The following is a 16,263-nucleotide window of genomic DNA, read 5'->3' on the forward strand; positions in this document are numbered from 1 at the left end:
TCCATTTTTAAAACACGATTTTCGAGTAAATTACGACTCCGGAAAACTTCCTTTACTCTTGTTCTGATATGATGAACACAAGAAAATTTTAAAATTCCAAAAAATAGATCATCCTGAGATGGCTATTTTTTTGAATTTTATAATTTCTCAGCCATTATTTTAAATAAAATTCCACTCTTCACTCAAATTTTTGAAACCCTTTGATTCAATGTCCGATCCAATCCGATGGTTATTTTACTCTATTTAGATAGATCAGTGTATTAAATTACGGGACGAATCGGAATTGAAACACTCATGTAGATCGTGATTTTGAGCACACACATATAATATTGAATTAAATTCAATTAAATGCTAAAAATCGTGCAAAAAAACATAAAAAAAATATCAAATAATCCTGGAAAAATCTGAGAATAGTGCACCTACCTGTGATGGAGATTTTGGGTATCCTTTGAATAGGACAAGATTTGAAGGCGGGGGATATGGAGGATTTCTCTGGTAGTTTTCTTTGAGTCTTCTTCCTCTTTTTTTCTCCCCCTTTTGAAAAAAGAGAGCATGGGTATTTATAGGTGAGAGATGAGCCAGGTTGCCATCTTTAGGGCCTAGAGGTGTAGGGTGGAGATTGAGTGATGAAAAAAGGAAGGGGAAAGATTGGATTTTTCTAGAATATTCTCCCTCTTCTTTGGCATCTTCCATTTAAGCCATGGCTATGTTAAAAATGGCAGGCACTTATGCGGCCGGATCAAGTACTAAAGATTTATGAACAACTCAAGGTCCAAGATGATGCCATTTGTCCTTGGAATCTTTGTAGATTTTGAAAGCAAATTTCAAGGTAAGGGAAATGTCCAATTTGGTTGCCTTTGTAGAGAATGGTAACGATTTGGATGGTTGCGATTAACTACAATCTCCATGTGATCGAAAGAACGGGCGAGATCGGGTCTCCAAATATCCTAAAATCTTTGCAATGATATGGAATAAGATTGGGTGGTTGAGATCAACATCGATCGAAAGAATGGACGAGATGATGCCTCCAAATCTCCTATAATCTTGTAAAAGATTTTTCAAATATTTTGAATGTAAAAATCAAAAAATGCGGTTTTCAGGAGATTTTTAAGTCCGATTTCGATAATTCTTTCGCCATTAAAATCGTTGATTTTTCTTCTTTCATTTAAGCCCAATGTTGCCATAGAAATATTATTTTCAGAATTTTTGACGAATGCGAGCCGTCGATTTTTAACAGCGAATCGTTTTTCCAACCGTTGATCAAATTGACGATTCGATTGATCCAACCAACTTAATCAATTTTTTATGAATGATCCTAACCTTTGAAATATGAATTTTGACAACAATTAAAGTACTGAAAGCACTGTTGTTAATAATTTGGTTAAATTATTTCGACGGCTCTCGTTCACCTACATTGATCCGTGATTTTTCACTGGGTTTTTGCTCAATTAAGTGACACAATGTTTAATCTGAATTTGAGATTAATCTTGATTGATCCTATTTTGACTAAATGATCACAAATTCTTAGTAAGGAAAGACACCCAGGTTAAGATCTGCCCTTGATCTAACGATTTACGGAAATCGGGTCTCGGAATGGAATCAGGTCTCGGGCTGTGAAGTGACCCTAGCTTATTTTGTCCCGATTGATGATCCGTAAAGTCAGATCGAGATATTAATGACCTAAAACATATAAATCCATGATAGAGGGGCTCTCACATGGATTTAACATACTAAATTCACCAATCAGGGTATTATTCAATTTTTCGGATCTAATCATCTCACCAGGTACATCTCTTTATCATTTCGGTTTTCAGAAAATTTGAGGATGCATACTTTACCAATGAAATTCCACGGATCAATATATTAGGTTATTGTTGGTTAAAGTGTAGCAAAATGAGGGTGTCTACAGGTAGTACCCCCGGTCTTCTTCTTCCCTCTTCTTTAGGTAGAGAGCGTTCATTCTTTTAGATATCTTTTAAATCTTAGATAGCCCTTCTTTTTTAAGGGCAATGAAGGTGTTAGCCCAAGTCCATCAATAGGGAGACTTACTAGGATATGGTAGTACCCCCTGTCTTCTTCTTTCCTCTTCTTTAGGTAGAGAGTGTTCATTTTTTCAGATGTCTTTTGAATCTTAGATAGCCCTTCCTTTTTAAGGGACAATAAAGGTGTCACCCAAGGCCATTCTTAGGGGACTTGCTCAGTCCAAGTAGTACTCCCATCTTTTATTTAGCAGACTTTCCAAGTCTTTTAGATACCCTTAGATATTTGTTTCCCTCATTGCAAGGGTAATGAAGGTGTCAACCCAAGCCCATCTTTAGGGGACTTGCCAAGTCCTTGTAGTCCCCTCTTTCTCTTTTCGTTAGAGACTTGTTTAGTAATGTTAGAGCTTTGCTTATTTAGGATCTTAGCTTTCATAGTGGGATATTAGTTTACTCATTTTGGAATCATGTCACTTTTAGTGAGTTTAGTTGTTTAGGGGTTTCTCTTTTTAGCTTAAGGTTTGGCCCTAGTGAGCTGTTTTATTTGGATGAAAAAAATATTTCTTTTCAAAATTCAAAAACATTGAAACATTTTAAAAATCCAAAAAACATTGAATCTTTTTTAAACTCAAAAAAATTGAAACATTCATTTGAAAAATTGAAAAGTTTTAGGAGCGTATTAGAAAAGTTTGTTTCCGAACTACATTGGCTTGATCCTCTTCCACGAGGTACGTAGGCAGCTTGGGATTCTTATCCCAAGTCCAGTCAAACCTTTCAAAATAAGCATTTCAAACTTTGTAAATAAAAACTTTTCAAACCTTTTAACAAAAAACATAAAAATCTTCCAAAACATTATTTTCGAAAAGATCTTCCTTTAGAGTTGTGAGTTTGTTCTTGACATGTTGTGTGTTTGGTTTGTGTAGGAGTCTGTCCTAGCTAGGAGTTTGTTACGCCTCTGTCCTGTCAGTTGGCGATCCACATCGTCGACTGATGACTAGAATAGGGTGCGTTAGTGAACCCATTATTTTTCTTAGGACACACAACCTAGTTGCACATAGGATGTAAGCCCCACCTTCATTAGTCTAGGACTAACTTGCATTTAGTTAGGGCATATAGGGTGTCCTAAAATCTACAATCTACTTGAACTTAAATATCGCTCAAGAAGCTTTAAAAAGCAGTCTGGTCTTTTAGGTCGAGTCTAGTTTAGTGGTCTAGATGTCTTAAGCATCATAGTTTAGAATAGGCAAGCAAGAACTACGTAGCTTTGATTCCTGTTAGAGGCGGGGATACGTAGGCGGCTTGGATGAACACTAGACCATCCAAGATTCGGGCGAAAACGTTTAGAATTTTAGGATTTGTTGTTAGCATTTTTGGAGTTGAGTCTGTTATTCAGCATTGTTTCATTGCATATGTACATGTAGTGTGTTTACTCCTTTCTTCTTGTTATCTTTATTTTCTTAAACAGCGTCCATGTTTACATACACTTAGCTGTAGTGTTGAGTTGTTTTCTTTATTGCTCTTCACATGTTTAGATGTAGTGATCTTATTCTTTTACCGTTTCTCTTATTGATATTCACATGTTTAGTTATAGCTCTTTACTGTTTTCTTTATTGCTATATCACATGCTTAGATGTAGTCTTTTACTGCTTTTCCAGTTTATTATATCTCATCATATCTATTCATTTATCACCTTTTTAGCTGTAGCTATGCATGTGTATGTTTACCGCTTTCTTAGATGTGTTGAGTTACAATTAGATGTGATGAAGTGGGACTTAGTTGTTTATTTTCTTTTACCCATCCCTGGATCGCCACTTGTGCTATCCTATGAGGGTGTCACCATTTTGAGAGTTCCTTGGTAGGGCTCTCCTTCATGTGGAAGATCTTAAAGGACCGACGGGGACTCATTCCTTGCCGCCTCCTACGGATCGGGGTCCACACTCGGATGTATGTTGGTACAAGAAGATCTAGAATCAAGGAAAGAAATGTCAGTTTATTATCTCAGTAAGAAAATGTTGGAATATGAACTGAATTACACTCAGTTGGAGAAAACCTGTCTAGCATTAATATGGGCCACCCAAAGGCTCTGGCACTATTTGTTATCACAAAGGATCTTCCTCATATCTCGTATGGATTTGATGAAGTATCTGTTTGAGAAACCAGCCCTGATTGGCAGAACCACTCGTTAGTTGTTGTTGTTGTCAGAGTTTGATATCAGGTATGTCACTCAGAAGTATGTCAAAGGTAGAATTATCGTAGAACAGTTAGCTGATGTACTTACTGAACATACAGAGCTGAGCCATGAATTTCTAGATGAAGGAATCATGACAATCAAAGATGCACCCAATGACACTACATGGACTATGTACTTTGACGGAGTGTCAAACTCAAGAGGCAGAGGAGTTGGTATCGTCCTTATCTCACCTCGAGATGAGCACATACTAATCTCTATCAAATTAGAATTCGTCTACACCAACAATATGGCTGAGTACGAAGCTTACATAGCCGGTTTTGAAGCAACCCTGTTATTCGAGGTACAAGACCTCGATGTGTACGGAGATTCCCTATTAATCATCTGCCAAACAAATGAAAAATGGCTCACCAAAGAAGATAGGTTGATCCCGTATCACACCTACCTTACGAGCCTAACAAAGAGTTTCCACAACATTAGTTTCACTTACATCTCCATATTGAGAAACAGATTCGCTGATGCTTTGGTGATAAAGCGACACGTCATCCCAGCGCACGTACACATGGTTCAGATAGCAACCAGATGTTCAGACGGGAAACCTTGGTATTTCGATATCAAAAATCTTATCTCCGGCAGGGGACACCCCCCAGAGGCCTCATTAAAGGAGAAAAGAGCATTACAGAAACTGACATCTAGGTATGTCATTTCTGGAGGAGACCTCTACCGTAGATCATTTGACGGAGTCCAGCTCCTTTGTGTCAATGCAGATAGAGCTGCAGAAATCTTAGAAGATGCTCACTCCGGTGTCTGTGATCTTCACATGAACGGAAAGATGTTTGCACGGAAGGTCCTTCGTCTTGGTTACTTCTGGACTTCCCTTGAAGCAGACTGCTTCTCTTTTGTCATGACGTGCCACTTATGTCAGCTTCATGCAAACCTGATACATGTGCTACCATCAGAACTTTACTCACTCACATCTCCGTGGCCTTTCTCAGTCTGGGGTAATGACATCATTGGCAAAATCTCCCCTGAGTCCTCCAGTGGACATGAGTACATACTTATTGAAATTGATTACTTCACCAAGTGGATCGAAGCACAATCGTACGCTTCGATATCTTATCAGGGCCAACATCATCTATAGATATGGAGTCCCTCACGTGTTGATATCAGACAATGGTTCCCACTTCAACAAAGAAGTAGCCTCGTTGTGTGAAGAATTCAGAATCAAGCATCATAAATCATCTCCTTATCGACCTCAGACTAATAGCGATGTTGAAGCAGCTAACAAGAATATCCAGACTATTCTTCGAAAAATGACTCGATCCTACAGGGATTGGTCAAGCAAACTTCCGTTCGCACTTTGGGCATACATAACGTATGTCCGTACATCCACAGGAGCCACTTTGTACTCACTAACATATGGTATGGAAGCTTTCCTGCCGATAGAGTTGAAAATCCTGTCGTTCAGAATCTTGATGGAAAGCAATCTGCCAAAATTTGAATGGGCCTGCATTCGTCATCAAGAACTATGCATGATGGATGAGAAAAGGTTGAAAGCAGCTGTAGACACCCCATTTTGACTGAACCTCTTTTTTACGTTTTGTTTTAAATAATTACCCTAATAAACTAGTGTTCTGAAGTCCCAAATCATGCCCTAGGTTAGCTTAGGGTCCCACCGAGGTCCCTGCAAATATTTGTTGAAATCCGAGCTGATTTACCCAGCGAGCGAACCCCGGAAAGTGTCGTGGTGCAAGTTCAGAAGGGTGGCGGTTTAGCCTGACAAGGGGTGTGCTGGAATCTGGAAAACCAGTTTAAAATTTCCATTATGGGCTGTCCAGGAGGATATATGGGTGCACAGATTAGTGTACAACATAATTGAGGGGTGCATTATCTTAGGCCAGGGTAATTTTGTAAATAGTAAAGATGTTTTTCTTCCCCTTCAAGTCACCATTAGGCCCTAATCTAGATTACTAAGGGGTTAGGGGCTAGGATTAGTTAGGAGGCATCTTAGGAAGCTTCCTAGATATTTTTAGGGTTTTGATCCTAGCCATCCAATATAAGAGGTAAAATGAAGGCCTAGGATTTGTGGAGAAGAAAAGAAAATATTTGCCCCTGCTTTCTGTTTGACCCCCCTGCTAGTATGAAGAATTATTGAAATTCATTATAGAGGGTTGTCCAAAAGGGGGAAATGGGGGGGGGGGGGGTAGAAAACATCATTTTTCTTTTCTTTCTTCTCTATAAATCCAACGAACTAGGGTTTGTAGAGGAGGAGAGTTTTTTTTTTACCAGAGAGCAGAGAGAGAGGAAGAAAAGAGAAACCCCTTAAAATCCAAACCCATCTTCCCCATCCCCTTGATCCACCACCATCAAACCCATCTCCTCCTTTACCATTAAAACCCACTTCAAATCCCTAATCTTCGTGAGAAGCAGAGAGGAGGGAAGACACAGAGCTAAGAGAGAAGGATAGAGGGTAAGAGAGATTCGGCCCACCTCCGGCCATCTCCCTCATCTCTCCGGCCGACCACCATCTCCTTCTTCTTCTTCGTTTATTCTTTTCTTCTCAAAACCCACATCCCAAATCCACAACCACCATTATCACCACCATCTTCTTCTCCGGCCTCATTTTCGGCCGGAATCTGGCAAGCCCTCCTCCATTATCCACCAAACTCTCTTTCCCCACCACCACCACTAGGTATCTTCTCCACCACAACCCTTACCAATTCCCTCAAACCCATTTAATTAGACCCCTTCACCAAGCCCTCCTCCATTGTCAGCTACCATCCCACCATTTCCTCAACCTTAACCCATTTCCACCGTCCTCTTCTTCTTCACAACCCACTAAAATCCGGTAACCCCATTAAAACCGACCAAACCCCATCTCTCCGCCAAAACTCCATTAAATCTTTCCGGCCACCTCCCTCAAAGCCAAACCAAACCCACTTCCATCTCATCTCCATTTAGCCATGAATTTCAACCCTAAACCCATCTCCAATACCCAAATCCCCATCGCTGCCACCATCATCTTCCTCCCCCTTTTACCTATAATCCAAACCCATTTCATATCCACCACCATTTCAGCCTAATCCCACCATTATTTGCAGCCACCTCCTTTGATTCCGGCGAGAATCCCACCGGAATCCGACCGTACTTACCTCATCCAAATCCACCTCAAACCACTTGGTTCTTCTATTCAAAGTTGCAGAGAGAAGCAAAGAGAGGGAATCCCATTTTGGGTTGAAAACAGAGAAGGGGATTTTGATTTTTAGAGCAAGAAAAGCAAACGAGAGTGTGGGACCCGATCCCGCGAGAGGGGTGGGGCACGAGCCGCCACGCTCTCTCTTGGTCTCTCGTACCCACGCGATTGGCGTGTGCATTTTTATTATTGATTTTAATTCGTTTTTTATGTGAACTTGGGATCCCTAAGGCAATCCGAATTCCACACAAAAGAGAGTGACAGAGTCGCCACCTAGATGTGGGATCTAGGACCCATAATTAACCAGAAATCTAGACTCGCTACCTGGTTACGAGAATGGAAGGTATGGGGAGTTATCCACCACATGTACCATTCCTGCCCGATAATCGGTCTTCGATTCCAAAAGCTAACTCTTTTAAATTTATTTTAAATGGCTCATTCAACTCTCTGTTAATGTGCGAACTATGTGACATGCATCCTATGATCTAATTTCAATGTAGATCCTAAGTGTGTATCTTAATTTCTTAATTTGTCTGGATTCAATCTAAGTGACAGTTCTCCTAAAATTCTAATTTCATGGAAAATCCTAAGTGATTTGATTAAGCATTTACAAGAAAATTAATATACAAAACACCACAATTTGTTGTAGTGCCGACTCGCGGTTGGTATGCCATCAGACATCCAAGCTGCCTACGTACCCAAGCCTCACTGGGATCAGAGTCGACGTAGTTCGGTGCACCTAAGCTAAGCTACTTATGCCTAACTCAACTAAGACACCGACCTAGACGGGATTGACTGTTTCAACAGTTTTGAGAAAGGTTATTTAATTCAAGTTGAGGATTTTATTATCCTAGGATTTCATCTAAGATGCTATATGATTCTTATCTAAATGCAAGTTGTTCCTTAGACTAATGCAGGTTAGCCTACATCTTAGTTTACTAGGCTTGTCCTAGGGAAATGTTGGGTGACTAGTGTAACTAGACCTAGGGCACGGTTGCTATCCATAGCAAACGTACGTGATGAGGCTGGACTCCTAACTCTAGAACTCCCTAAAACCTAAGACTCCCTAAAACCTAAGACACGACACGACACCAGTGTTCCTAAATTAGGCTCTAAGGGTTCTTATGACAGAAACCTTAATCCAACGGTTCCGAAAGGACACGAGATGAATCGATTTCAGTTCTCGAAGTTAATTAATTTCAGATTTCAAGGATTTTCGGTTTCTGGACATTTAAGGAATACCAATGGTTCTAGGGTTCACCAATTTCGGCCCAGAATGGCATCCAGGGAAGGGAATCGTGCGCTCTTTCCTTGTGCAATTTAATACTTAGGTTATAGCATCTTATTGCCTGGCATATCTCAGGATTTCCGTGGACAGTAACCTCGGAGCCAACAGCATGCTATAGCTTAAATATTCAAATTGTCAAAGATCGAGTGCAATTGGGATACGATTATGGATGCACTGGCAATTTTTCCAGGGAAATCTATAGATCCTAAAATTTATGTTTCAATGGATTAAGGAGTGAACGTGTGATAGAATTTTAAGGTTCTTAAGAAGCTTTATGATGATTTTTAATTAATTTCTGTTTTTCAGTGGATTTTATCAATTTTAAACCATATGAGTGATTTTACAAGTGAAATTGTTGCAAACAAATTCGAAATGATTTAAAATTTCTGCAGTAATAGGATGTGATAGAATGTAGCTAATTGAAAGAGTTTTGCAGATTTTTACATTAAGCTCATATTTAATTTTGATTTAACAATAATAAGACCAGATTGCAAAAATAACACAGAAACTACTAGAAATAGAAATCTAAATTCATTGAAATTTCTACAGTTACAAGATATAAGTAAAAATAGCATGCTGTGAGATTTACAGGAATTTTAGAAACTATGTACTATCAATTTCGGATTTTTCAATTTTCAGACCAAATTATGAATTAACACTACACCCCATACGAAACAAGATTTAAATCACTTGAAACTTTTACAGAAGTAATAAATATGAAATATAAGGCTACTATAAAAATTTTGTGAATTTTAAAGGTGATCTGATGTCAGTAAAAATTTTTACAAAATCTATAAAATTTTCAAAGAAAGCATTAAATAATATACCAAAAAAAATCCAAAAATTCTCAAAAATTCAAAGTAGAATGTATCAACATCATATTATTTCTCCAGAAAAGGTCATTATTTTTAGGATCTGTTTAGTATATAATTTATTTTTCTTTGTCGAAAAGATATTTTTGAAGAATTTTCCATTTTTAAAACACGATTTTCGAGAAAATTACGACTCCGGAAAATGTTCTTTAATCTTGTTCTGATATGATGAACACAAAAAAAATTTAAAATTCTAAAAAATAGATCATCCTGAGATGGCTAGTTTTTCGAATTTCGTAATTTCTCAGCCATTATTTTAAATAAAATTCCACTCTTCACGCAAATTTTAAAAATTCTTTTATCCAATGTCGGGACGAAACGGATTTGAAACACTCATGCAGATCATGATTTTTAGCACACACATATAATATTCAATTAAATTCAATTAAATGTTTAAAAATCATGCAAAAATATAAAAAAATGCCAAATCATCCGGGAAATATCTGAGAATAGTGTACTAACCTGTGATGGAAATCATCGCCGAATCCGAGAGCCTCAGAGTCCGAAAATCCCGCAGACGCACTGTCCGACCTCCCGTTTTGTTTCTTTCTTTCTTCGTTTTTCTTTTTTTTTTTTTTTTTTTGTTTCACAGCCGAGAGAGAGTGATATGGATGAGAGAGAGGCCGAGAGGGAGTAAGAGAGGCCAAGGGAGAGTGAGAGGGTAAGAGAGAGAGAGAGAGAGAGAGAGAGAGAGAGAGAGAGAGAGAGAGAGAGAGAGAGAGAGATGAGAGAGAAAAACAGAGTGTGAGACACTCTGTTTTTTTTCTCGTTCTCTTCTTCTCTTTTTTTTTGTTTTTTTTTTAAACAAGGATTAGGAGAGAGATAGGGATGAGTATATAGAAAGAGTGATGGGGAGATGGAGAGTGGCAAGGAGAGTGTGAGATTAAAAGGGATATAGAAAGAGTGAGAGTAAGAGAAAGGGAGTGGGATGACAAAAGGAGTGTGGGAGATAGAGTGTGACAGAGAGAGTGTGGGAGATAGAGTGTGCCGTCGGGATCCTCTGTTTTTTAGAGAGATCGAGAGGGAATGGGAGAGTAATAGAGAGAGAGAGAGAGAGAGTAAGAGAGAGGAACAGAGAGAGAGAGAGAGGAAAAACCGATCCTCTGTTTTCTGTTTCTTTTCTTTCTTTTTCTTTTCTTTTTTGTTTTGCAGAGCTCCCACCTTAAAACAAGAATCCTCTACCTTCCTCCTAGCAAGAGAGAATACGCTCCTTTTCTCTTTTTTTTTCTTCTCTCACAGAGCTATTCTTCTGTTTTTTTTCAAAACAGAGCCCCCTCCTCCTCGGTTTTTCTTTTTTCTTTTTCCGGCTCCCTCTAACGAAACAGAATCTCCCCTCTCCTATGGCTTCTCCTCCTTTTTAGCCATTAGCCGAGAGGTTTCCTTTTTTTTTTTTTAGAGCTTGCCTTCCTTTTCTTTCTTTTTTTAGAATCCCGCTCTCACAGAGAGCCGTATCTTCCTATATTTATCGAGTCTAGGAGAAAGTTGCCAACTGATATCTCTTGTAAAACAAGAAATCGATTCTTTTTTTTCTAGAAACTGCCGAGGTTGTCTTGCCTTTTTTCCTTTCAAACGTTAAGAATATAATGGGCTGCCAATATTATTTCCAGAGTGTTCTCTTTTATTTTTAGATGTAGGCATAGAAAATTCCTCTTTAGAGCCAACTTCCCTTTTTGCTATACCGAACCGCAAATAGAAGCATTCCATGGGCTTTCATCCATTTTGGAATAAGTCTAAGTGGGTCCCACTCCATAAGGTAATCTGAACCATCCGATTAACAAGTCATTGATGGGATATGCTCGATAAATCATTTCTTATAGATCGTTCATAGGATGATCCGAACCATCCATTTCAATGGGCTACCGAATAAATGATTTGTTTTTCTAATTCATTGCCGCAAGCTGATCTTGGCCGTCCAATTGATAGGCTGCCATGTGGATCAGTTACACCACCTCTTAAATCGCTCCATATTGTTTAATTGGTGGCCCACAAATCTTTTCTGTTAGATTTCAATACGGACCCCGAAGAATAAGATTGAATTACCTTGGGTGGACCCCATGCATATTTAGCGGGCTACTCCATTTTAAATCCCTCAACCAAACGCCAGGCCTATTCCTTGGCCGAATTTTCCATGAGATCCATTCATAAAAAATTTAGGCGGGTCCGCTTGCTTCAACTTAGTGAACTCCACTCCATGTTGGGCGCAATTATTCCCATAAAATTTGATCGTTAACATCTATGATAAACTCCACAGATAACTTGGATGTTTCTTATATGGGCCGACTTTCTCGATCCAAATTTAATTCAAATGCTCAATGCGGCCCCACCAAATGGGTCCAAACTCTCTCTGGTTTGGGATTCTTCCGAACAACCCTTCTCAATCACTTAGCGGGAACATGCAAAACACGACGAAAACGACCAAAATATTTAGAAATGTAACAGACGGACGCGGAAAGGAAAGACATTGGAAAACCGATAGAAAAACACTAATTTCTTTATCGATTAAGGCAGAGCAAAATGGGGGTGTCTACAGAGAGGAGAGCTTGCAGAGAGTGGGAGAGAAAGGGAGAGTCTCCTTCTTCTCCGATCCATTAGCCGGAGCTCCGGCGAATCCTATCTCCCCACCACCGGTCAACACCTCCATCTCTTCATCTTCTCTGGTGGCCATCACCGAATCTGGCCACCTTATCCCAATCTCCGATCACCTCTTTCATCACCTTCACTATAAACCCATTTCAAAACCTCTCTCTAAATTTATCTTGGAAACCCAATTCAAAACATCCATTCCACCATCCATTTCCACCATTTTAAACCATAACCCACCTCCATTCCACCCTCTTCTCATCTCAGCCACCATGATCTCCTCCACTTGAATTCTCCCCCATTTGCAGCTACTAAAACCCAACATCACCTTCATCTCTAACCCACCTTCATCAGCAAACCCCATTGGACTCTCCTTCAGCCACTGGAATCTGAGCTATACCATCATCTCACCTTCTCCGATCATCAGTCTCATCGGTATTACAATTGTTCTTCGGTCATTTCTTTGTTGGTTTCTACCTTCGACAAGCTCAGGTAATATTCCTAATTCTCTTCTCTACTGCCGAATTATGTGTAGCTATTTACTTCGTTTACTGGTAGTATATCATTCGTTCATGGGCTTAATGTCAATTTGCTTATTGGATTTGATTTGAATTTCAATTTCTGTGGTGAATAAATTACGAGATCACTTGTGTTGAGTTAAGGATGGAAATTAGATGATAATTTTGCCTTATGTCATGGGCATAAGAGCCACCTGATTTCATTGATTGTTCTTCATTATCCCTGCATGATGAGAGTGAATTGATTGACGGATTCACTTAGCCTTTTGAATAATTCATATTCTCTATGCTAATATGCATTAGGCCTGCGATCATTTTTCGGTTCACCTGCTTTGATTTTGGTTTTAATAGATATGCCATGAGAAGAATTAGATAGTGGTGAATGAGTATTCTTTGAAATGGGTTTTGTTATGAGGCCAGCTCTTTAAAATGGGTTTATCCCTATTCTGTTGAGTCATTATGCAATGCGGGTCCATCTTTTGGGTCGACAAAAGGTTCGTAGAAGAGAGTCCCTTTGTCATTCCTGTTGATGAGAAAAATCAACATCATGTTTTGGTGCGCACACACTTGCAGCTTGCCTTCTTTTATTCATCTGGCTTGCAAGGACTTTCATAGGAAACTGTAAAGAACCTTTGACAACCCTTTGGAAATTAAAGACAAGTTAGTGCAAGTCTTCAAATAAGATCATGTTGATTTCATTTTTTTTAAGATAATTATAGTGGTTCGATAACCATTACCCAGCTTTGGTAATGGCATTACCTTTATTTTCTTCCTTACTAACTGATTTTTAAAGGCCGTTCCAATATATGTGATATGCTATTTGTCTGGTCTGTATGTGGTATAATGATTGTGAAGCTAAGTGGTAGTGCCATCGCTAAAAGAGTGTAATGTAGATATCAGCTGTTAGTTGATGATGTTGACACTATCATGTTTGATGATTGCACAGCTCCACCTTGCATTTTTCTGTTCAATTGGGTGGTGAATGTCTTGGAAATGATTATAACATTTTGTTAGGTTTGTAAACGTTAAGAGGTGAGATGCCTTAGGAAAAATGAAAAAATGGCATAATATTTCTATTACTTCCCCACCTCGGTCTGTGAGTATTCGTTCTTGAGAATGATAGGGAGCATTTGACGCCCCTTTGAATGCTTAAAGACAAGTTGAGTTTGTACAATCTTAGGGATAAGGCCATGGTGATACTATTCCAATCTTTCGGCATCAGTTCTTTAACATGATTCTCGCATGGACATAACTTGCCTTTCCTCTTTAATTTTCTTGTGATAACCTTTTGGGAATGTCAATGACCTTTCAGTAGTACAACCATGCTTTGATTGTTGCTATATGTCCTAGCTTGCTTGCTCTCTTTAGTTGGATTGTGACAACTGTTAGAGTAAGAGGCTTTCTTCTAAATACTTGCGTGTTCAGGAGTAATGTTAGAATGTAATCATTTAACCTGCTGAATGTTGAGATTTTCATCATATCATTTTGAGTAGTGTGGATGTGTTCGTAACTTGCATAGATTATCTCATTTCAGGCTATGGATTTGTTCTTTATCTTGTTTAGACTATCAGCTAGATCCATTTCCTTGTTTATTTCAATGAACGACTAGAGTTATTTTTAGCTGTGCTGAGTTGTTGAGATAAGCTAAAGGGTTGAAGCAAGTGGTGTAGGGTTTATCATTCAAATCTAGCTAGGGCGGAATGTTTCTAGAGCCCACCCTTTTAGGAGTTAGGTTATGCCTCATGTAGAAAGAGTTATACCTTTTTAAGACATGCTTTGTCTCATTCAGGAGTCACTCATAGAAGATTACCCAAGTCTCATTGTCAGTACACCCCCTACTAGTTGAAGACCGGCTCGGTCTGTTAGTCGCCTAATCCTTCCATCATTTCAAGGTTGATGATAGGGATACTTGGAACCCACCTTTGTGTATAGGAGGCATGCCTTGCCTCATTTATAGAGCCCCTATTCGGAGACAAATCTTATCTCATACAGAGAGTTTCCCCTTTAGGAGGCTTACCTAGCCTCAGGTTAAAGCCCCCCTATCTTTTATAGAGTCCTTGACTCATTCTCATTTTGGTAGTGTTATTAGAGAGTCATTGACTCATTTGCCTTTTTTTTTTAGCATGGTTAGCTAGGCGTTTCTCCTTTAGAGTTGCCATCATTCTTCTCTACTCGAGACTAACTCAGTCTTATTAGAGCTTTTCCGCTTAGGATCTTAAATTTGTTTTCACTGTTCTTGGGATATTGTTTACTTGTTGTGGTTCGTCTCTTTGAGACGCTAATTGCTTATTCGGGGTTTTCCCTTTTGCTTTAGGGCTTTGCCCTAATTTGTGGTTATGCTTGCGTATTCCCTTTGAGGGCGAAAGCGTTTTAAAGGTCCAAAAACATTGGAATATTTGAAAACTCAAAAACATTAGAAATTTAAAATATCAAAAACATTCGAAAACATTTGAAAACCTTAAAAAATCTAAAGTGTTGAGTGTTTTAGAAGTAGTAATTATGAGAGTTCGTTTCGAACTACGTTGGCTTGATCCTCTTCCACGAGGTACGTAGTGCAGCTTGGGATCCATATCCCAAGTCCAGCCAAACTTTTGTAAATAGCATTTTAAACCTTTTTGAATAAACAACTTTAAAATCTTGTTTTCAAAAAGCTCTTCGTCTAGAGTTAGGATTTCGTTCTAGAGTTAGGTGTTTGGCCTTTAATTTGTTGTGTGCTTGTTTGTGCTTGTTTTAGAGTTAGGGGTTTGTCCTAATGTTATAGGAGCACCTCCGTCCGGTCAGTTGGCGATCCACATCGCCGACTGATGACTAGAATAGGATGCGTTAGTGATCCCAATGTTTTCCTTAGGACACGCAGCCTAGTTACACATAGGTTGTAGGAACCAACTGCATTAGCTTAGGGCTAACCTGTATTTAGTTAGGGCATATAGAGTGTTCTAAAATCCACAATTCACTGGAATTTAAATAATCACACAAGAAGCTTTAATAACTAGTCTGGTCTTTTAGATCGAGTATAGGATAGAGGTCTAGGTGTCTTAGGCATCCTAGCTTAGAATAGGCGCGAAGAACTACGTTGCCTTGATTCTCGTGGAGGCGGGGATACGTAGGCTTCTTTGGATGAACATCAGATCATCTAAAGACTCGGGCTTAAACATTAGAGTCTTAGGGTCTGTTGTTAGCACTTAGGGCTTGTTTGTATATCGATTTTTACATAAGATCATGATAATTTGTGTTCATTTCCTTGCTTACTTACGTACTTAGCTATAGCATTTACCTTCTTATGTGTTTTACCTAGTTGCTTAGTGTAGACACCCCATTTTGCTCTGCTTTAATCAACAAAGAAGTTAGTGTTCTTGTTATCAGTCTTTTTCAGTGTTTTCCATTCACGTGTCCGCTCCTCTTGTTTTCTCAATCTTTCCGATCATTTTCGTAATGTTCTGCATCCTTCCTTTCGCCAAGTGTTGAAAAGGGTTATTCAGAAAAATCCAAACAAGGGAGAACTTGGACCCGTCGGTAGGCCCACATTGAAAATTTGTTTAGATTTGGATCAAACAGGGGGCCCGCATACAGTCTTAATGAAAAATGAGTTTCAAGCCTACTTCGATCCAGTACATGAAAGTGCCCATCAGGGGAATAATCAGGATT

General features: G+C 39.0%; 1 protein-coding gene across 1 annotated transcript; it reads left to right on the top strand.

Annotated features, from left to right (window-relative positions):
- Positions 1-4,044: 4,044 nt before the first annotated feature.
- On the top strand, positions 4,045-5,747 carry LOC143869757 (uncharacterized). Its single transcript, XM_077376316.1, has 3 exons — positions 4,045-4,103; positions 4,195-5,014; positions 5,127-5,747. Exons 1-3 carry the CDS (start codon positions 4,045-4,047, stop codon positions 5,745-5,747), a joined length of 1,500 nt encoding a protein of 499 aa, XP_077232431.1.
- Positions 5,748-16,263: the final 10,516 nt, after the last annotated feature.

The sequence above is a fragment of the Tasmannia lanceolata genome, unplaced genomic scaffold (assembly GCF_043159265.1).
Source record: "Tasmannia lanceolata isolate RefF3 unplaced genomic scaffold, GAP_Taslan_0.1 ptg000003l, whole genome shotgun sequence".
Classification (NCBI taxonomy): Eukaryota; Viridiplantae; Streptophyta; class Magnoliopsida; order Canellales; family Winteraceae; genus Tasmannia; species Tasmannia lanceolata.

Bases quoted from the DNA above. Each gene is read 5' to 3' on its own strand.
- LOC143869757 (XM_077376316.1), top strand. From the start codon at position 4,045: ATGGGCCACCCAAAGGCTCTGGCACTATTTGTTATCACAAAGGATCTT. The intron at 4,104-4,194 runs GTATGGATTTGA...GTTTGATATCAG, and splicing joins AAGGATCTTCCTCATATCTC to GTATGTCACTCAGAAGTATG. The intron at 5,015-5,126 runs GTCCTTCGTCTT...TGCTACCATCAG, and splicing joins GAAAGATGTTTGCACGGAAG to AACTTTACTCACTCACATCT.